This window comes from Amia ocellicauda, chromosome 5, assembly GCF_036373705.1.
Source record: "Amia ocellicauda isolate fAmiCal2 chromosome 5, fAmiCal2.hap1, whole genome shotgun sequence".
NCBI classification, from domain to species: Eukaryota; Metazoa; Chordata; class Actinopteri; order Amiiformes; family Amiidae; genus Amia; species Amia ocellicauda.
Window position 1 is genome coordinate 14,205,282 of NC_089854.1, and position 21,238 is coordinate 14,226,519.

The 21,238-nt window shown below is 39.0% G+C and overlaps 2 protein-coding genes and 1 non-coding gene across 5 annotated transcripts in view; 2 read left to right on the forward strand and 1 right to left on the reverse strand.

The window, feature by feature from the left end:
- Window positions 1–3,491: 3,491 nt before the first annotated feature.
- On the reverse strand, window positions 3,492–3,564 carry trnak-cuu (transfer RNA lysine (anticodon CUU)). The gene has a single exon. It is a non-coding gene; the product is annotated as a tRNA-Lys (tRNA).
- Window positions 3,565–4,024: 460 nt separating this feature from the next.
- Window positions 4,025–14,187, forward strand: yif1b (Yip1 interacting factor homolog B (S. cerevisiae)). 3 transcript variants are annotated; one of them, XM_066703950.1, is made up of 8 exons: window positions 4,025–4,249; window positions 8,098–8,324; window positions 8,647–8,751; window positions 8,863–8,941; window positions 9,529–9,586; window positions 9,767–9,922; window positions 10,331–10,424; window positions 12,674–14,187. In XM_066703950.1, exons 2-8 carry the CDS (start codon window positions 8,112–8,114, stop codon window positions 12,827–12,829), a joined length of 861 nt encoding a protein of 286 aa, XP_066560047.1. In that variant the 5' UTR covers window positions 4,025–4,249; window positions 8,098–8,111; the 3' UTR covers window positions 12,830–14,187. The 3 variants fall into 3 exon arrangements, with proteins under 3 accessions (XP_066560047.1, XP_066560045.1, XP_066560046.1); XM_066703948.1 differs by lacking the exon at window positions 4,025–4,249 and adding an exon at window positions 5,123–5,291; XM_066703949.1 differs by lacking the exon at window positions 4,025–4,249 and adding an exon at window positions 5,124–5,282.
- Window positions 14,188–19,052: 4,865 nt separating this feature from the next.
- The window catches only part of LOC136749544 (metastasis-associated protein MTA1), a 41,933-nt gene continuing 39,747 nt past the window's right edge, over window positions 19,053–21,238 (forward strand). The window contains exon 1 of the mRNA XM_066703952.1: window positions 19,053–19,281. Coding sequence (XP_066560049.1) covers window positions 19,254–19,281 — 28 coding nt within the window. The 5' untranslated portion in view covers window positions 19,053–19,253. The remainder of the gene's footprint in view (window positions 19,282–21,238) is intronic.

Consider the following 21,238-nt stretch of genomic DNA (forward strand, 5'->3'; position numbering starts at 1 on the left):
TACTATTTGTATCTGTATGAAATATAAGAATTATTCAAAGAGCTTTAGTATTATTTCTTAGCTTTAGTATTTATTCATCTGAATATTCACAGGTCGTGTGTTGCTCGCCGGTGGTGACAACCGCACATCCATCTGAGACCCGTCACCATGGCAACGCGCATCCAATAAATAAGGCTTTGTCAGCGTAATGACTACGTTTCTACAGCAAGCCTTCACTACAGCTCAACATGGAGCTGCCTGGACTGCACTCTGAAGCTCCTAACTATACATGCATATCTATATGCCTGCATGAATGTATACTTTCGAGCAGCACTGACAGCTATATATATATATATATATATATATATATATATATATATATATATATATATATACAGATAAATACATGTGTTATATACAGTACTGTGCAAAAGTTTTAGGCAGGTGTGAAAAAATGCTGTAAAGTAAGAATTCTTTCAAAAATAGACATGTTAATAGATTATATTTATCAACTAAATGCAGAGTGAGTGAACAGAAGAAAAATCTACATCAAATTAATATTTGGTGTGACCACCCTTTGCCCTCAAAACAGCATCAATTCTTCTAGGTACACTTTGCACACAGTTTTTGAAGGAACTCGGCAGGTAGGTTGGCCCAAACATCTTGGAGAACTAACTACAGTTCTTCTGTGGATTTAGGCAGCCTCCGTTGCTTCTCTCTTCATGTAATCCCAGACAGACTCGATGATGTTGAGATCAGGGCTCTGTGGGGGCCATACCATCACTTCCAGGACTCCTTGTTCTTCTCTACACTGAAGATAGTTCTTAATGACTTTTGCTGTGAATGGAATGCTGCAGAATAAATTTGGGCCCACTCAGATGCCTCCCTGATGGTATTGCATGATGGATAAGTATCTGCCTGTACTTCTCAGCATTGAGGAAACCTTTAATTCTGACCAAATCCCCAACTCCATTTGCAGAAATGCAGCCTCAAACTTGCAAGGAACCTCCACCATGCTTCACTGTTGCCTGCAGACACTAATTCGTGTACTGCTCTCCAGCCCTTCGGCGAACAAACTGCCTTCTGCTACAGCCAAATATTTCAAATTTTGACTCATCAGTCCAGAGCACCTGCTGCCATTTTTCTGCACCCCAGTTCCTGTGTTTTCATGCATTGTTGCCACGTCGGAGGTATGGCTTTTTGGCCGCAAGTCTTCCATGAAGGCCACTTCTGACCACACTTCTCCGGACAGTAGATGGGTGTACCAGGGTCCCACTGTTTTCTACCAATTCTGAGCTGTTGGCACAGCTGGACATCTTCCGATTGTGAAGGGAAGTAAGCATGATGTGTCTTTCATCTGCTGCAGTAAGTTTCCTTGGCCGACCACTGCATCTACGGTCCTCAACGTGACCCGTTTCTTTGTGCTTCTTCAAAGGGGCTTGGCAAGCACATCTGGAAACCCCTGTCTGCCTTGAAATGTCTGCCTGGGAAAGACCTTGCTGATGCAATATAACTACCTTCTTGCCATGGTGTATGACTTTTGACAGTAAACTGTCTTCAGCAACCTCACCTTGTTAGCAGAGTTTGGCTGTTCCTCTCACCCAGTTTTATTCCTCCTACACAGCTGTTTCTGTTTCAGATAATGATTGTGTTTCAACCTACATATTGGTCACACCAAATATGGACTTTATTTAGATTTTTCTTCTGTTCACTCACTTTGCATTTAATTAATCTATTAACATCATAGATTTTTGTAGTCTATTTATGAAAGCATTAACTTCACAGTATTTTTTCATACCTGCCTAAAACTGTTGCACAGTACTGTATATATATATATGACCACCTGTCTAATATTGTGTAGGTCCCAAAACAGCCCTGATCCGTCGAGGCATGGACTCCACTAGACCTCTGAAGGTGTGCTGTGGTATCAGGCACAAAGACGTTAACAGCAGATTCTTTAAGTCCTCTAAGTTGCGAGGTGGGGCCTCCATGGATCGGACTTGTTTGTCCAGCACATCCCACAGATGCTCGATTGGATTGAGATCTGAGGAATTTGGAGGCCAAGTTAACACCTTGAACTCGTGATTCATCAGACCAGGCCACCTTCTTCCATTGCTCCGTGGTCCAGTTCTGATGCTCACGTGTCCATTGTAGGCGCTTTCGGCAGTGGACAGGGCTCAGCATGGGCACCCTGACTGGTCTGTGGATACGCAGCCCCATATGCAACAAACTGCGATGTACTGTGTGTTCTGACACCTTTCTATCAGAACCAGCATTAACTTTTTCAGCAATTTGAGCTACAGTAGCTCGTCTGTTGGATCGGACCACGCGAGCCAGCCTTCGCTCCCCACGTGCATCAGTGAGCCTTGGCCGCCCATGACCCTGTCTCCGGTTTTCCTTCCTTGGACCACTTTTGATAGGTACTGACCACTGCAGACCGGGAACACCCCCATAAGAGCTGAAATTTTGGAGATGCTCTGACCCAGTCGTCTAGCCATCACAATTTGGCCCTTGTCAAAGTCGCTCAGATCCTTACACTTGCGCATTTTTCCTGCTTCTAACACATCAACTTTGAGGACAAAATGTTCACTTGTTGCCAAATATAACAGGTGACATGATAACGAGATTATCAGTGTTATTCACTTCACCTGTCAGTGGTCATGTTATGGCTGATCGATATATATATATATATATACGTATATACGTGTGTGTGTGTGTGTGTGTGTGTGTGTAGAGAGAAAAAAAATATATGAACAGAGAAATTTGCAAAACTTCAGTGTCTCAGAATTAAACAAAGAAAGGAAATTTACCCACTTGCCTAAAGTGAAAAGTATCTGATCAATACATACTACCAGTGCTCATTTATGGTTCTGAAACCTGTTCACTCAATGCAAAAATGTTAAAGAAATGGCGTACAACACAGAGAAGCATGGAAATATGTTTGCTTGGGCTAACAAAAAGAGATAATACAAAACAAATTATAGAACCGAGAACAAAAATATGCATCATTGAGAGTGAAAATGTTAAAATGGCAATGGTTCGGACACATAGCAAGAAGAACAGATCAAAGATGGACAAGGAAAGCTACCAAATAGACCCCAAGACATTTTAAAAAAAGACCTAGAAGAAGACCACATACAATATGGGAAGATTAAATAAACTGTAAGTGGAAACATCTTGGGGGACCTTCACTGGATAAATATAGGATAATGATATTTATATCACATAATCACACACACACATATATAAATTACATAGCTGTGGATTAGATTAGAAACTTTAGAAAAATATCATAAGTCGTTTTGAAAAGTTGAAAAGGTTGTTAATCAAAATACTGTACTCTAAACGCCATCTACTGGTATGTTTCTAAAATATTTCTGCCATTTGTTAATTCGAATTTCACGATTCCTATAATTTTTATAATTGAATAATCCTTCTTAAAGTTACTGTTTTATGTTTTACTTAATATAGGTTTTGTAATTTTTGTAGTGTGAAAAGAGAAAAATGCTAACCGCCCAACGTGGGGCTCGAACCCACGACCCTGAGATTAAGAGTCTCATGCTCTACCGACTGAGCTAGCCGGGCTGATGAAGATAAATATCCTCTTCTTCCTCTATGTTCACTTAGTACGCTCATGTGTGTTAATATTAATAAGAAGTATAATTATAATGCCCCCACATTCTAAATATAGGCCTGCTGTATTAGCATAGTACCAAAATGACTGTACTGACCATACTCCACAATAAAGCGTTGCACGCCCAGGAAGGCATAGGCCTACATGAAAAAGGTCAAGAGCGCTATCCTGTGAATAAATACAAACATATTGTGTTACATAAATATTGACATACAACGACACGAAGCAATACGATTTCCTGCTAATCTGAAATAATTCTTATTTTAATGCAAATTGTTAATTGTGCATTTGTTTGTGTGTGTGTGTGTGTGTGGCGGGTGTCGTTGCGCTGGTCTAGTAAAACTGCACGGCTCGCTTTCTTCAGACGGGACAGGCGCAGTGACACGTCATAAGTTCAGTCCCACACCTTACCTCCAACACCTTTACACGGGGCCGGTGCAGATGCATCTTGGGAGAATGACACCAAAGGGTTTACTATTTTCATTCTGAAGCGATCTCAATGAACACGTTTGAAAGCGCAGTTTAATGGACCCCAGTCATTGAAACCGATACTGACTGTATGGTACAGTATTACTGTACTACCGTTTACCCGTATTGAGCGAAGGCAACGCGGCGCAAGACTGAGACCGACGGCAGGTACAGTACAGCCGCATTTAAAATAGCCGTGCTAGCACCGGGACACTGCGTGCGTTTGGATAATGAAACCATGTCTGTTTCTTGGTTTACAAAATATCGAAATGTTACATTCATAGCTACCATGTTACAATATGTTGGACTGTGGAAATGCCAGGCTTCCGTGTAATCTCTGAATCAGATCAATCGCATTTTAAATGTAACGCATCGTTATCCTTGGTCTGTATTGTTGTTTTGTATAAAACAGCCTCGGCAATCACAGCTTTGTTTTCAAACGATTCCCAATGTCAGGACGCTGCCGTTATATAACACAATTAGCTACATAGCTACCATTGCTGTTAATAAAACATTGCAAAATAATGAGATGAATGCCTACATAGTAAATATGTAATAATAAGAATAAAAACATTGATAATGTAGCGGCGTTTTTTTGTTGTTGTTTTATTTGTGTCGTTATTACTTTTTTTTTTTTTTTTTCAAATCCCAGGTTAACGATAATGGAAACGAATGTATATGTTGTCATTTATTTTATTTAATCAAATGTATGATTAGATAGCCTTTTTCTGCTTCCACTCCAAGATGTGTAGATAAAACGGCCCTTTCCTTTACTGCCTGCCTTTACTGTCCTGTTCAAAACACAGTGACCCGCCTCCTTTGGGAAGCCTGTGCGCTGTCATACAGGAGTAGTTAGTGATTGGTTACTTTTACGATCAATTTCCCAGTTAGGTTGTGCGTCTCCTTTTCATTGGTCAGTGTCGCAGGCTGCACCCTTTTAAACTCTGTTCCTATTGGACATCCCAGCGGCGCAACGCAGGCCGAGGATCTGTTTCTGTGCTGTGATTGGTCAAACCTGGGTTAGGTTGTCTGTAGCTTATTTTCTTTTAAAGAGGCATGGCCTATCTAATTTGAATGGTTTCCTGATACTGTATAAACTTGGGTACAGTATATCGGTTACATTGGTATTGTATAGAAATCTGGTTTCTATACAGAGTTCTCAATATGGATTACTCGGCCACCACCACCGGGTTTAGACAGCGTAAGTTACGTACGTCAGATACTTTTTCATTCACGTTATCTATTTCTTTGATATGTGCTGAGATACAATGACTTAATGGAAAGGGAAGCCACTACAGCAGTAGACATCTTATCCGGAATCCAGGAAATCATGGATGTCTTTGACTAGATTGTATGTTAGTGAAAGTGTGTCTGTTTGATGAACACAATCACTAGTGTTAGTTTTATTACTGATTCCGTTTCGTTTCATTTGACAATGCTTGGCCTGGCGTACAATGTAACAAACAATTGTACAGATTTGCTATATGCTACTGTTTATTACACGTCTTATGACATACACAATGTAACGGGAACCGAAATGTCCCATCAGCAATATTCTTTAGGCCATTGTATCATATGCAGCGATTAGAAAAATAGTTAAACTAAAGTAACCTTAACATTGTGACTTGTAAATAATAGATGCAATCCATATTTGAACTGTTCTGTTTTTTCTAGCCTAGTGCTCTACTTAGTATAATAAAATAACCATATAATGTAAATCTACTATGAGAGCTGTATACATTGCTTGTCAATACATTTAAGTGATTGTAATAAAATAATAAATTTGCGTTTTCAATTCAATAATTTTAAACCGTATGTCGTTAAACAAAGGGATTAGAGGCCAGGACACCAAGATCGTTCATTCCCAATTAAAAGTCCCAACAAATATTGTCGTAATCAGTTTAAAGTTATGCAGCCTACATACTCATCACCAATGAAATCAACGGTTGGTAAATCATGTAATTGTAATCGAAAGACACATTATTATTAATTGAAAACCTCTTAATCAGAAACTGTGACCTAAAGTAGTGATGTTTTGCAACCATTGATTCGTAAATCCCACAGAAGACTCTTTAAACGTATTGTTTAAAGGAGCCAAAGCGCAAGAATGTGTATTTGAGAAAATAAACGCATCAAATCATAAGATTTCACGTGGGAAATGTACTGGAAATGAGAAACTGTATCTGGTCTATTTAGCATACCTGCTTGTGTGCATTATTATTTTGGACTTATTATTTCATTGCACTTTCTTTTTCCCCCAGTTCTTAATCTGTTTTATAAGATTATTTATCAAGTTACTTTTTCATATGTAATCCACAGACTCTTAAGATATGAAAATATTCAAAGTTGAATTAAATACATAATCACTTCACTTAATGGTTCCATTCAGCATTTTATGAGCTTGAGTGGATCAAAACCCAGAAGAGTGCGTCAGTCAGGGACCAGTGTTTGGGGAAACACCAGTTTAAATATTTTTGGAAGCCAGCTAGTTGGACACAACATCTTTAAGAAAGGTCAGTAGAATGCTAAAACTTCAGATAGAGGAGGAAGGGGGGGGCGTCTATTTTTGGTTCAAAGCAGGACAGATCGCTCCCTAATGTGAAGTTCCCGATTTAGGTTTCAGAGAGAAGCAAACCTATCTTTACAGTTTTCCATTTTAGACTTGTTTACCTGCTAATGTAAGCACATAGGCCTACATGGGATGCAGGAATCAATTAATTTACAATATTGGGAAACACTGGAGTTGGAGGTACTGTAATCACCCCCCCCCCCCCCCCCCCAATTAATGAAAAGTCATGACTTCAACATGGCCTCCCAGTCAACGCGATGGATTACGCAATTAGCAGTTATTGGAGTCTGTTGGCATCACGGTGACCTTCAAAAGGTTAATGTTTTGTTGCGTTAGTTTACTGCACCTCTAAAAATAAAACCCTGCGGTAAGTTGATGTCCAGAGGCCCATGTGGATTTATAATTCTTAGGCCTACCTGTTATTGTCACTTGAAATTGAAAGTATCGCTGTCTATAAAGGTTTACACTGAGTTTCCAAGAAAAACATATTTTTCTTTGTTTGTGGAGTTCAAATGAAATAGTTATGAACTGATGCTTTGGAAGGCACGAGCTGCAAAGGATATCCTGATAAACAAGTGAGCAAATTTCCTAAGGGATGCAAGAGATTCCTTTTATGTCTCTCTCTGCTGTATTTAAACTCAAAAGGTGCTAGGCAGTGTGATATTTTCAAGGCAGAATTGACTGCTATCCCTTTCCCCCCCCATGCATTATTAAACATAGTTGCTTTGCAGTTCAAGAGAATCATTACAATGCTGATCTCTCACATGCAGTATTGATGGCCAGCAATAGAGGAGTATTGCCTTTTATAGCTTTTGGGTCACGCCATTTAATTGCCACATATTATCTCTAGGTAAAATGGCATAAAATTCATCCTTCTGTATTTTCCTCAAAATCTGAACTACTGTGGTGGGGTTGTATTTGAAACCATGGGAAAGGGTGCAATTGACAATGAGCTACTCTGCTTTGCAGTACATCTGCAGTCATCTCAGGACAGTGATTTGTGACTTGTAAAAGGTGCAGGTACCGAATGCTAGGAAAATGTGGGGGACAGTGTTGAATTGCAGTATGCCTTTTTTATCATGAAACAAGACGCTTTAAAAATTAGCCTGTTACTGTAAACTGGGAGGAGAGACTAAGACGATAGCATATGCTTTCCTTGCCTATATATTTAGGATATAACTGACAAAAGTCATTGATGAAACAGGCTAACGAATGCTATTTTAAATTTGGCTGTGATAACAGCTAGCATTATTATTTTTTTTTTTAATACATATTGCTTTCCACAACATTTCGCACTCAAACTGATTTTTCATCATCTTCATGGTGCAGTGCTGGAACACTGGACTAACTCCCTGTTCTGCTCAAGTGTTATCTAACTAGTTTGAGCAATGAGGAGTGTTTTGTTTGTGTGGTGTGCCTTTGGATCAAATTTGTTTTGCATTTCCAGAGCCAAAAGTGAGAATGAGGAACCCAGTAGCAGCCATGGGAGACCCAAACCAGCTTTTTGATGACACCAGTGCCAGTGGAAGGACAGCAAATTCAGGCTACAGGGCTCAGGAAACATCGGGGATGGGGTACCCAACACAGGCCCTGCTGTCAGACCCGATGTCTAACCTGGCGATGGCCTACGGAAGCAGTTTGGCTAGTCAGGGAAAAGAGATGGTGGACAAAAACGTAAGAATTGAACTTGGTCTCAAACTGTTCTGCAAGAGGATTTTAGTAATAAGAAATATGATAAAAGGTGCAGTTCACTGATCTCAGGCTCAAATATGGAAATACTTGTACAATGTAAATAGATCACCCATGTTAATTTTTTTAATATTGGTTTCTTTACTTGTGGAGCAGTCTTGTATACTGCATTAGCCTTGGGACAGAGCATGCATTTGCTTGCTAATAGATGCGAAGGCTAGTAATACGTGGACTAAACATTGAAATGAAGAATAAAATGTACTGTTATCAAGCACCAGTAACAACTGACCCCTTCTGAACCCCACAGCTGGACAGATTCTTTCCAATCTCCAAACTGAAGTATTACTTTGCTGTGGACACTGTCTATGTCGGGAAAAAGCTGGGCCTCCTTGTTTTCCCTTACATGCATCAGGTAGTGTTCAGTTTTCATATGATTATTCAAAATTTGATGATATTAAAACAACATGATAAAGAGATAACTTTCTTGAGTTTTCTAAAGACTTTCCTTGGTATTTCTGTGTAGAACTGGGAGGTGAGTTACCAGCAGGACACTCCTGTGGCTCCCAGGTTTGACATCAACGCCCCTGATCTGTACATTCCAGGTAAGAACAGCACTTAAAGATGCAAAAACCTAATGTGGCTTCAATGGTAAAAGGTTGGGACACCATAGTTGGCCTGTTCAAATCCAAGCTGAGACAAACGCCATCTGTGACATGAACATCTGAGTTTTTGCAAATTTCTATTTGTTTTTGTATCTGTAGCTTTTTGCCCTCACTCTGACATCTAGTGAAAGGATTATATTGTTGTTTATTGTTGTTATTAGTATTAATAATATTATTATTATTAAATGTAAGTTAATTTATTAGCAGAAGCCCTTACCCAGGGAGACGCACAGGGAGTGCAGCAAATACAATTAGTACAAAATACAAGATGCCTACAACAATACATCTATTACCTTAATGGTTCATTAAAAAAACACTAACATTTTACCTATGGTTACATAGCCCTAATATTAATCCCAAATCAGTAAATACAGCAAAAATCATCTTTATTAAATTTGTGTTGGTAGTTTTTTTCTGAATATAAATGAATTAATTAATTAACAATACTGGCATGGTGAAATGATCTGTTGGTATTAATCTGTTTGTATAATCTCCTTAACATGCAGTCTGTCTTTTCTGTTTGGCAGCCATGGCATTTATCACCTACATTCTGGTGGCAGGATTGGCACTGGGAACTCAGAACAGGTGAGCTGGCATATACTTTTGTGCCAAAAACACGTGACTATATTGCACTACTCCAACCTGGGTCATCATCTATGGTTACCATGAGCTGTACCTTATGCATCCTTTACCCTGAAGATATTGAGGTTGTAACTGATTGTTTATTCATTTTTTCTTCACTGCTGCTTTTTTCTTTGGATTTAGGTTTTCACCTGAAATTCTAGGCATGCAGGCCAGTTCTGCTCTGGTCTGGCTCATTATGGAAGTGCTTGCGACTTTACTCAGTCTATACCTTGTAACCGTCAACACCGACCTCACCACCATTGATCTCATAGCCTTCTCTGGGTACAAATATGTGGGGTATGTTTTTGTATTTATTGGAACCTTTAAAACACAAGTACAGCATTTTAAGAAAATAATTTTGTAAATCTCCAATAATCTTGACATGTATTTATTTATTTTTCGTGCTTCCACGCTGCTTACCAGTGTCCCTAATGCCAAAAAATGGCTTCTTTCCTATAACTGAAAAATACCCTGAGCAAATTTATATGGTTTTCAACACTTCTGCTGAATTTATGAATTGTCAGATAGAGACTGCAGAAAGCTGGAGAGGCTAGGGTAAAAAGTATGAGATATAAAGAAGTGAAAGATTTAATTTTCAAAGGAACAGGCATGTTAGTCAACTTCCCCTATGCTGAAGATATGAAAGAGCTGTTAAGGAATATTATTATGGGTCATTTCTTTAATTTCTCCCTTTTGTCCTAACAGAATGATTGTAGGAGTTTTGGCTGGGCTTCTTTTTGGGAGAACTGGATACTATTTGATGTTGCTTTGGTGTTGCATAGCCATTTTTGTATTCACGGTGAGTTGAACCTTAAAGTGTTATGTTATTAATAAAGGATACTGAGTTTCAGATTTTACTATTTGCTTTTATGTTTTATATTATTAAACATCCTGGTCCATAGGCGCAGGAAGATTTTTGGAGCACGGGTGCTGCCAGCTGAAAGTAAATCATATTCATGGTGGAGTGCTGGAACATAAACTGTAGAAAGAGCTTGTAACAAACTAATGATGCCCCAAAAAGAAGTAATCTCTGTATCTTGACCTGGTTTAAAAATGCCACATCATTGTAACTGTTTATATAAAATAAAAAAGTGGGATAGAAGATATCATGCAAACCTCGTGGTAAATGGAGAATAATGTGATAACTGTTCTGTAGAGGAAAACCTACTGCAGCATTGTGACTGGAAGTTAAAAAAATATGACGTCATTGTCATTTTAAATTATTAGTTGCTTTATCAATTTATGTATTTTGCAGGGAGGAGCTTAAGAATAGACAGTCGTATAAAACGCAAACACCAACCACACACAAGTATCATGGTCACATAACGAGGAGAAAAAACAGACCAACGTACTATTACTACTACTACACACCAACTTGTCTGTGAGAAGAGCATTAGTTATTTAGCCTACTCAAAACGCCCCTTTGCAACATGGAATAAACACAAACCACACCTCAGCACAGTGCAGAATAAATCAGACACTGGCAGAACAAAGACAAAGTAAATTTCGCTTGCACAATACACAACACTAGGCTAACCCACATTTTACTCCAATACAGCCAATCCGAAACAACAATAAAGATGGCTGTTATCATTGGCTACACTTGACACTATCTCACCAGCGTCGCACAGCAAAGTTTAGGTTCTTTAAAGGCTAAGCGGCACAATAAAAAAAACAGGGTGGCAGCGTTGGAAAACAAATAATAAAAAAGTACTGCTTACCTACAACTGCAAAGCACCAAACCTGGTCTTACACTTCGGTCTTTTAGACGAGTCGCCTGACGAGGGTGGCATATCCAGTCGGTCCACATGTCACTGCGCAAGCGTGCCATATAAGTGCGTCGACCTGCTGTCCTAACGGCTCCTGCGGTGGTATTATTATTGTTGTTGTTTTAATATTGTTGATGCTCTCCTAACAATTACTGTTGTTTTTTGAATTTATTTCCCAGGCCATGTGAGCGCTAGCTTTGCTATTGCTCGCTCACACCAGCAACCACGGTGCTGATTGGCTGTTGTTAAACTGAATATTACTATTCTCGTCCCTGAACAAATCAGATACACTGTTATTGCTCCCTCCCCTTCCCCTGCTGTTTCAACCAATCACGCCAGTGTCCGGGTTAGGGACGTATTTATAAAAATCGTACATAGCGATCCCCATAACTGCACACCGTAGGGGGGGCACCAATGTCCAAATCAATATTTAACCGTTTAGACTCGGATCAGTTTTTCCTGTTCATTTATTTGTGTAGCTCCTTGATAATTTGTGCGGTATGCATTCATGTTGTGTAAAATGAAAGAAAAATGTGTGCCTGTTTCTATTATGAAGCATGAATTGGCTGAGCGAGTAAAAACACAAAAACACGAGCATATGCAAATTAGTCCTGTACAATCTGAAAAATAGCCGATTGCGCAATCCTGTAGCTCAGACTGGGAAGACCCTACAAACGCGAGTAAAACCTTGTTTGAAAGCTCCAGGTCTCTAGTTCTGATAAAAATACAATTTCATGGATGATCCGAAAATACTGTGGAGTTTACAGAGATGAATTCTTAACTATTGTAGTAAAGAAACGATAAACATGTCCTTATTATCCATTGTATGACATAACTAGGTTATCTATGCAGTTTAAGGCCAGATAGTAGCCTGATCCCCCAAGTCCAACATTTCCAGCTAGGCCCATACAAATCTACACCCAATTCAGTTATGTGAGTAGAAGTGCATTTGCAGGGTGTCCAGTAGAGACCTTATACCATTGTGAAATTGTATAGTTTTGGATGTGCCACAGGAGTGACCAGAGAAAATGTTTTACATTTAATAATTCCTCCCAGAAAGACACTATTTCTTATTTCTGAATGTAAGTTTAGTATTTAAGTTTGTATTGAGGTAATTAAAAAAACATTGCATTGTTATGTTCTGTAAGTGAGACTTAAAAGGGTAGCGAAAATCTGTTCAAACGTAAAGTGTTACTGTAGTGTTAATATTGGTTTGACATCTATTTTGCTGTGCCACTCTCTCTTTCACTCTCTTTTTCTCTCTCTCCCTCCCATGTAGATCCGCACGTTAAGGCTGAAGATTTTGTCGGAGGCAGCAGCGGAGGGGGTGCTGGTGAGGGGGGCGAAGAATCAGCTCAGGATGTATCTCACCATGGCAATCGCAGCTGCACAGCCCATTTTCATGTACTGGCTCACTTACCACTTAATCAGATGAGGTGCCCCCCGGGGCGAAGGGAGAAGGGGCATGGACAGGAGGGACAGACAGTCCCTCTTGGCACAACTGCGGGTTTACAATAAACGGCACACACCCAACCCACGCAGCACTTCCCTCACGTTATCGAATGGAAGAAACCTGCTCTAATGAGGACAATGCAAATAAGAAAACGACGACAACAAAAAATATCAGTAGGCTGTAGTAATGGCAATCTGCCCAGCACAAATGGACAATTTGTTTGTGGGGGGATGTGGATGTTTAGAGTAGACTATTGTATGGCTTTGTTCCTTTAGAGTAATGTACAGTTTTGTCTTTTTTTATGATTTAATTGTTCTTTATTTTTGGAGAAAAAAAAAATGCACTGACCACCCTGGTCTATAGTTTCTGTCCTTGGAAGAAAAATGGAGGAAGGGAGAGGTGAGTGTAGGGGAGGAAAAGCACAAACCCCTTTTCCAAACGCACATGTAGACCCCAGTTTTGCTTTTTAATCTATGCTCTGGCTTTATCTGATAGATAACGTTCTGGCAGACGAAAGTTCAGTTTGTTGTTACTTATGTCAACATGTGAAGTCAACGATTGAAAAGACTAAGCAAACACTGAAGCCAAAAGGACTTTACAAATCCAGGGGAGGCTAATGAAGTGTTTTGTTTTTATGCAGCTAGGCATATCCTAATAAATCATTGCATTGCAATAATTGCACAGCATTTTCAGGGTCCAGTTCTCTTTGGTGAGGTACCTTTAAAGATGTCAGCACATTACCATTTTAATTGTAAGGGATCAAATGCTTTATTATTATTGTTACTGTTATTATTAAGACAAACTGACAGTTGTCATTTCCCATGTCAATCGACCCTGGATAACATTTTAGAATGCAAGAGATTTTAGCCTTCTTTATTTTGTATCCTTGCTGTTTTTTTTCTACAATGCTTTTTTTAATAGCTGTGGTTCAGTTCACTTAAATGGGGGTGGGGGGGGATTATTACACTAAACTAAAGTGAACGATTGCAATTGTGAGATTTCAAATAATATTTGTCAAACATCAGAGGTTGAGTGTAAGAGACATAAAGGGCCAAGGGACTCTCACCTCTAATGTGTAATGACCAGGAAAGAGCAAACTAGCAAACCGAGGGAGGAGGAGTCCCACAAGGTTTGTACAGACCAAGGAAAATAAGTCCTGTGTATACCTGCCTGAACAGAGAGAAGTCAGTAAAGGGTTGAACTCTTGTCAGGGGTTATTGCTACTAGTTACAATGTGGTGTTGGTGTGTCAGCATGTGATGTGATGTGGTCTGATCTCTCTCCATCTCCCTTTCTCCATATAATTATTTAACTGTACAAAATAAAAACTCAGAATGTTAATAGACTTTTTTGGTAATTTTTTTTTAGGTTAAGTGTGTATAGCTAATCTTAGGAGGCGACTTCAAGCGTTAGAGAGAATTGTGCTGCGGTAGTGCACTCCCAGAATGCAGTATTATGGAGTCAAACAAGCCTATTTGCCATGAACCAGAACTCTTAAAGTTTGTGTTTATTTTGCCCTGAAATAGCTTGGCTGCAAACAATTCCTTCTCATCAAGCTATTTTCAAGATCTTCCACCGAGGCAATGTTTTTTTTTTTTTTTTTTTTTTTGCACAACGGATCTATTTCAAGCAGGTAAAGCAAAAATGTTTTGCTCAAGAGAATAGCTAATGAGTATATTTACTCTAAATTGTGGTTACATGTGTACCTTTCATCTTGAGCTGGTAGCTAGTACAGTTTGTTGTCCGTCTTCCTGTTAGGGCCAGGTACGGTTTGTCTGTTAATTGTCACAACCGTCTATATTTCTCTCAAGTTAAAAATGTAAAAGACCTTTTTCAACAAGGAAGTCCAATCCAATATGGCGCCTATTCTACACTTATGCCTGCATTTCAATTCTGATCCAGACTCAACATTTTAAAACAGCAAACCCTGTACATGGCTGAAAATATGGAAACAAATCTATATTATCCAATGAAAAGATTACGCATGGCAGAATAACTGTTAAGCTCTGTGTAAATTGTGAAAGGCAGTGTACTAAAACTCTTACATAAGCCGGCACCAGGTGTGGATATTTCAAGCTTAAAATACGTTAAAATAATGTTTCTGATTCGTCTTCAGATTAAAAAAAAAAAAAGTATCCATTTATTACACGATTACACTTCTCATTTCCCAGTTGTATTACAGAGCCATAAGTGATCTCCCACAAATACTGTTAATCCCAAGCTCTTACTGTTGAGACATTCAAGCCTTATTCAGTGTGCAGTCACAGGAAGACCTGAGCCCTATGGCTACATATGAGGCATGTTCATGAATGGTTTTCAAAGGCTTAATATAGAAATGGAATTGGAATTGCAGTTTTTTTTCCCCCAATGCATTAGGTGTGGTTAATTATACCATACCTTCTCAGGAGATACCTGGGGCAGCTTTCTAAATGTTGTCAAGTTTCAGACACTAGGAGGTGCTATAGTACAGCACTTTGCTGCTTCAAAGTAAGAAAAAATAATTAAAAGACATGGTGCATTTGTCTGGTGTCTGTATTCTAAAATATTTTAAATGTGTGTGTATATATACAATATTTATAATGTTTTTAACCTAAACACAGAACTTAATTGGTGGAATGTAGTCTGAATATCTGCAGACTATTGCCTTCTGTTTGTCGAGACTATTTCTACTTGCTTTCTTTTGCAGCTGTTTTGTTATGTCTTTGGCGCAAACAGGTCATGCAGTGACATGTAGATGAGTTTGATAGGAACACAATCAGACTGCACTAGTGTGATTAAAACTAGACTCATCCTTAGCAATTCTAACTCAATGTCTTTGTCATTTTAGTATATGGTTTCAACTTCCAAAATTGGCATTGAAGGTTTTTTCACAGAGTATACACACATCGGGTGTGTTTTGTTTTTGGAGTTGCCCTTAGCAGCAACAAAACATGTGCAGACAAGCAATAAAATAAAATAATGTTTCTGACTTAATACTGAAGGAAATGTAACAATTGCAGATAAATGATTGTTATTTACAAAGGCAAACAATCATGCGGAAGGATTTAGGAGTCCTACCAAACTGAATTGTGTTCAAACTGCATTGGGTTCATCATTAGCTTAGCTGCTCTCCAGCATTCCAGAGCCTTGGCAGTTGCTGATGCTCAAGACTTTGATTTGACACTGCTGGTAAACCCAACCCACATTCTCCATCTTCAAGTCAAGTGGGGGCTTTTTGTGGAATGCGTGTGGACTGTTCTCCCTCCACATAATGGAGCTCTGGGTGTTGGCTTGGCCATGGAGGTCGGAAGTGTGCTTCATCAGACCAGAATGCCTTTCTCCTCCGTGTGCCATGGCTTTCTAAATGCAATGTTTAGCCCTGCACTAGAATTGTTTCTTCAAGCTTGCGTAACAGTTAGTATATAATAGTATGATTCCCACATGTATTCTATGTACAGCCTTAAGCACCTAATGGCTGACTGTAAGACCACAGTCACAGAGAAAATCAGAAGATACAACATCCACACTATAAGACCCTTGTGCCTGCTGGTCTCATTTGAACCGTAATTGAACTAATGATAGTACAGTTCAACCTTGTCAGTTGTTTTCTGATCTTGAACAGTTGGAGTAAGGTGATAGGTAGCACATAACTATGCTGGAAAGAAAACTAACAGATACAGGGGACCTCTTGGACTAGAATTTGCAACCACTGTCCTGCTTGGTAAGATGGGAGCCATATAAGGATGCATTCACATCCCATTTTGGTAGCTTTCTGGCTTGATCAAGATTTGAGCCCAGGTGTCCAAAACATTGACCAACACAAAGGAGGTCACATTATCATTGTGTTGGTTAGATTTCATCTAGAAGAAGAAGAAAACATCCAACCAAAACCATGCTCTGTGTTGCTGTGGAGCCACATGCACAAAAGCACATGGTTTCATTTCATTCGGTCATGTCATCAGATCGGTTTGTAATTCTCAGAGTGCCATATTCATGCTCAGCACCGTGTCCAAGGGGCAAAGTACGGGGCAAAGTACCAGAGCACTAAAAAAAAGTTAAAAGATACAGAGAAGGAGCAACCAGACAGTCAAGTTCCACAAATAAATGACAGGAAGCTAACGGACCGTAACTACCAGACTCTGTGTCATTCAAGGTAGTTTTTAATTCCAGGCTAGTGGAATTATAAGAAGGAGATAATAAGTAAGCTAAAACAATAATAATAATATAACAACTGGCTTACAAAGTGTATAAAGCAGCCCTGATGAAAATGAGCCTACATCTATGTCTACACATAGCGGCACACTTACATGAAAGGAAGCAGGTAGAAGGAAAGCCAAAGAGAACAGATGGGTTTTCAGCTTAGATTTGAGCAAGAAGTGTGGAGGGCCACACACTGACTGACTCACTGAATGAATGATCGTCTATTCCCAGGGTAAATAACAGCAGTAAATAATATGCAAAGGTACCATATAATGTTTTTCTACTTATAATGGTACAGTTTAAATAAGTTAAAAACTATTTTTCTTTTTACTCCAATGGTATCATTTCCCTTCATTGCCTATTTTCAGGCATTGGTTTTAGATAAAAAAAATATACAGATGTTTGACAAGGTTATAATATATACTTAAAAAGCGGACACATTCCCATGAACCTGTATAAGCTTTCTTCATATCTTGTTGTTACAGGAAACAGTTGAACCATTTAGCCCTGTTTACAGATTATTTTCATTATTATTATTATTATCTGCAAAGGTGTGGAATTCATTTTGCATGCACACCACAGATTCCAAGGCTCGTATGATCTAAAACAATGGGATAAACCCTTGCTAGTGCTAAAAAAATAATAATAATACAAACATTTTTTTGTCTCTCTTAGCTTAATAAGCTCCTGTGACTTTAATGAACCATGCCTGGCAAAGTGTGATTCTGTGTGTGTGGTGTGGTGTGGTGGTGGTGGGGGGGTTGGGGGGGTGTATGTATATGTGTGTCTCTTGCTGATGGTCTTTAGCTCCGCCCTTTAATAGAGACCATGCAGATTTCAATGCATCGGCTTCTCGCTTACTCTCCTCTATTGATACCCGGATGGATATTGACTCCATGCCAGCAGGGGACTACTTTATTTCCATATAGGCGCGGACGGATAACAAACGCACCACTTCCAATGAAGAAAAGGACCAGTTAACCACTGTTTAAATGTAATCATATTCTTCCACAAGTTTTTTTCCCGTCTCGCTTTGGGATCTGAACTCAGCTGTCTTTTGTTCTATTTGTTAAGGTTTGCAATCGTGCGCTCTCGTTAACTTTGCATGGGGAGATATTTTTGGGGCGCAGAGGGAGATGCGAAAGTAGTGGGTTTTAGCACAATAGTGGCAAATGCATATTTACATCTTGGACGATTTTCCCCCCTAAATTGTTTTATATGTTGTCTGCGGCTGTGACCTCACCTACTGAAGGACGTCACTGTAAACTGCGGGACTCAAATTAACCCCGTGTGCACTTTTCACATGCACGAACACAATCCTGACACACAACATTTCTCAACTCGCCGGTTTGCCTTTTTATGCATTTACTATATATATATATATATATTGTTTCGACCTAAACATATACGATAGTATACACTACTATTGCTCTTTTGGAGATTGTTTTCCATTTAAAAAAGTGCCAATCTGAACTCAAACTCATAAGTGTCCTACATAAATTAAGATTATTATTAACTATTTAAAGATCAGAAAATCAAATACACAATCATAGACTTTAAAGAGAGCGTGTGTGTGTGACTTAAAAGAGTGACTGGATCATTTATTTTATGTTTAATTATTCACCAATAAACTTTTACATTCATGCATTAAGCGATTTTCTTTTAGGTGATAGTTTAAACATCAGACAAAAGTAATATAAATAAAAACATTTAAAGTTTTTTTTTTTCCCAGGTGTAACTTCACGACATAAGGGCACGCAAATGCACATTTAAAACATCTTTTTTTTAAGTCTCGATTACTATCATAAACAGCCCTGCCAAGCCGATCATCCCCACGTTTCTGCCCCAAATGACATTATTCTCCCCAAATAATCCCGTCTGTGAATATTCTGCAAGTCGCCGAGGGGTGTTGGTAAATGCAAACGGGCCTGGAAGGGGTTAAAGTATTCAAGATTGTCGAAGATTATGGTTCCGACGTCAGAGAGAGAGAGAAAAAAAGAAGACAGTGGGACAGAGAGACACACGTAAAAAAATAAATAACATGTAAAAAAAATCATGTTGGGTGTTTAATGCTGCGGACGGATTAGTCTATTGTAGCAAGACGGACAGAAACCGCTGCACTTCGTGATCGCCACAGGACCCAAGTTGGGAAGCTTTTAAGATTTGACTTTTTTTGTACAAAAAGAGAAAATAACAGTATTTTTTATACATATATTTAACAGTGGAAGATGGCAGCAAACATGTACAGGGTTGGAGGTGGGTAAGTTCGGATGCTTCCAAAAAAACTGCACGGGGGTTGGAAAGGGGGTGGGCTAAAGAAAGCGGATGATCTAGCCTATATATAACATTTTTTTAAAATAGGTATTTCTCTTATAGCTCAGCTTTACTAAAAAGCAATACTCTGTACATCACCGTTATATGATCAGCCGGTGCAGCTTTATATGATCGGTTTGAAGACTGAAGGAGAAAATAGATATAGGCTAACATGTATTTATTTTCTTTTTATTCTTTCAGACGGAGCCATTTGTACCAAACAGGTTTTCTTGTACTTTGCCGCTGTATAATGTGGCACTACTAGGTGCTGAATTACACCAAATATTCGGGCTACAATTTGCAGATTGATGTCGCTGGAAACAACAAGCAAAAGCAGATAGGGTGAACGGTGCATGGGTGCATTGTGAGCTGCACAAAGTGTACTCAAAAGTTTACACAAACGCGCCTTGCACAATGGTGTTATTTTTATCATTTAGGTTATTTGTCGTCTGGCTTAAAAAATAGCATTGCACGCACCCGATTCGTTAAACAAAAACCCCTTCATCAATGTGTAACGCTCTCGCCTGACAACAGCAACACAGATACAAGACGAGTGAGAGGGAGAGGGAGAGAGAGAGAGAGGGAGGGAGGGAGGGAGGGAGATAGTGTGTGTGTGTGTGTGTTTGGGGGGGTTAGGAAAAGCCGTCTTCCTCCCGTCTGCTGTCGTTATTTAATGCTTGTGCCATCGTGTACAACAAAAGATCAGGGTGAATCGAGGGCACCAAACTGGTAACCCGTCTCTGTGCAGCTAATGGCGACGGAGGGATCTGAGAGAAAGGCGCTGAATGTAGACAGGCTTGTAACAGAAAATGCAGGGTGGCAATGTGGAGTTTCTGTTACATTAATTTTTTCTTCTTGTCAAGCACTCAATACAATACCTTGTTCGAGACATCATACGGTGTATAGTGTGCTCTGCTTGCATAGAAATACAGCCACCTACACACACAGTAGGCTCTGTAGTAAGACTACATTAGAGGGAGGGGTATGCAATACATAGACTGCTCAAAGCCATAGAAAATAAGGGCTCATTATTATTATTATTATTATTATTATTATTATTATTATGTATTTTGGACAATAAATAAATCACTCCTAAACGCACAAGGATTACAACTGGCGTATTATGCGTAGTCATAAACTTGGATTATTTAATATATTTTTTCCAAATCATATGATAAACACAATGACATTTCCTAAAGACTTGTGTGTACAAAGCACGTTATTGTGTAACTAAATGAATCGCCGAATAACATGGTTTGTTTGGATGTGAATACCTGTGACTACACTGTGTGTGTGAGAGAGAGAGTTTGGTGCAGCTGACCAGATCAGAACATGGCAAGTGGAAAATTGAAATTTTGGATTCTGGCAAGGACACCTTTATCCCGACCCTGTCTTTCCAAACCCAATATTAATACATTGGAAGATACTACATGAAATTCACTGAGATCCACTAGGGGGCGCAACGGGCACCATTCCTTTTTCGGCTTGACTGGCATTGTAACTTATGAAGAGGATACATTATGACTTAGTCTTTCATTTAATTCTTTGCCTCAGTCAGTGATTATTTATTGGAATTATTAAAAAGAAATGCAAAGAGAAAACGTGTTTATTTTCCGAATCATTAATCTAATAATTACCTTCATATGCATTATTTAAAGGGTTTGTCAATATTTTCAGGATGTTATACAAGACTAAATATGCAGCTTGGTGTTGTGTTCGAGAGTTTTCACACCCTTCATCTGTAGCAATGTTATTTTCTGATTAATTTAGTATAAATGTGAAAATGGATTGTAATTGATTGAACATAGTTAATACAGGGGTGTACATTCTTCCTCTGGCACTGCATAGAAACCTATGAGTTGTGAATACTTTTGACTGTAACCACAGTTTTCAGTTGCCT

Bases quoted from the DNA above. Each gene is read 5' to 3' on its own strand.
- yif1b (XM_066703948.1), top strand. From the start codon at position 5,246: ATGGATTACTCGGCCACCACCACCGGGTTTAGACAGCGTAAGTTAC. The intron at 8,752-8,862 runs GTAGTGTTCAGT...ATTTCTGTGTAG, and splicing joins TTTTCCCTTACATGCATCAG to AACTGGGAGGTGAGTTACCA. The intron at 9,587-9,766 runs GTGAGCTGGCAT...CTTTGGATTTAG, and splicing joins GCACTGGGAACTCAGAACAG to GTTTTCACCTGAAATTCTAG.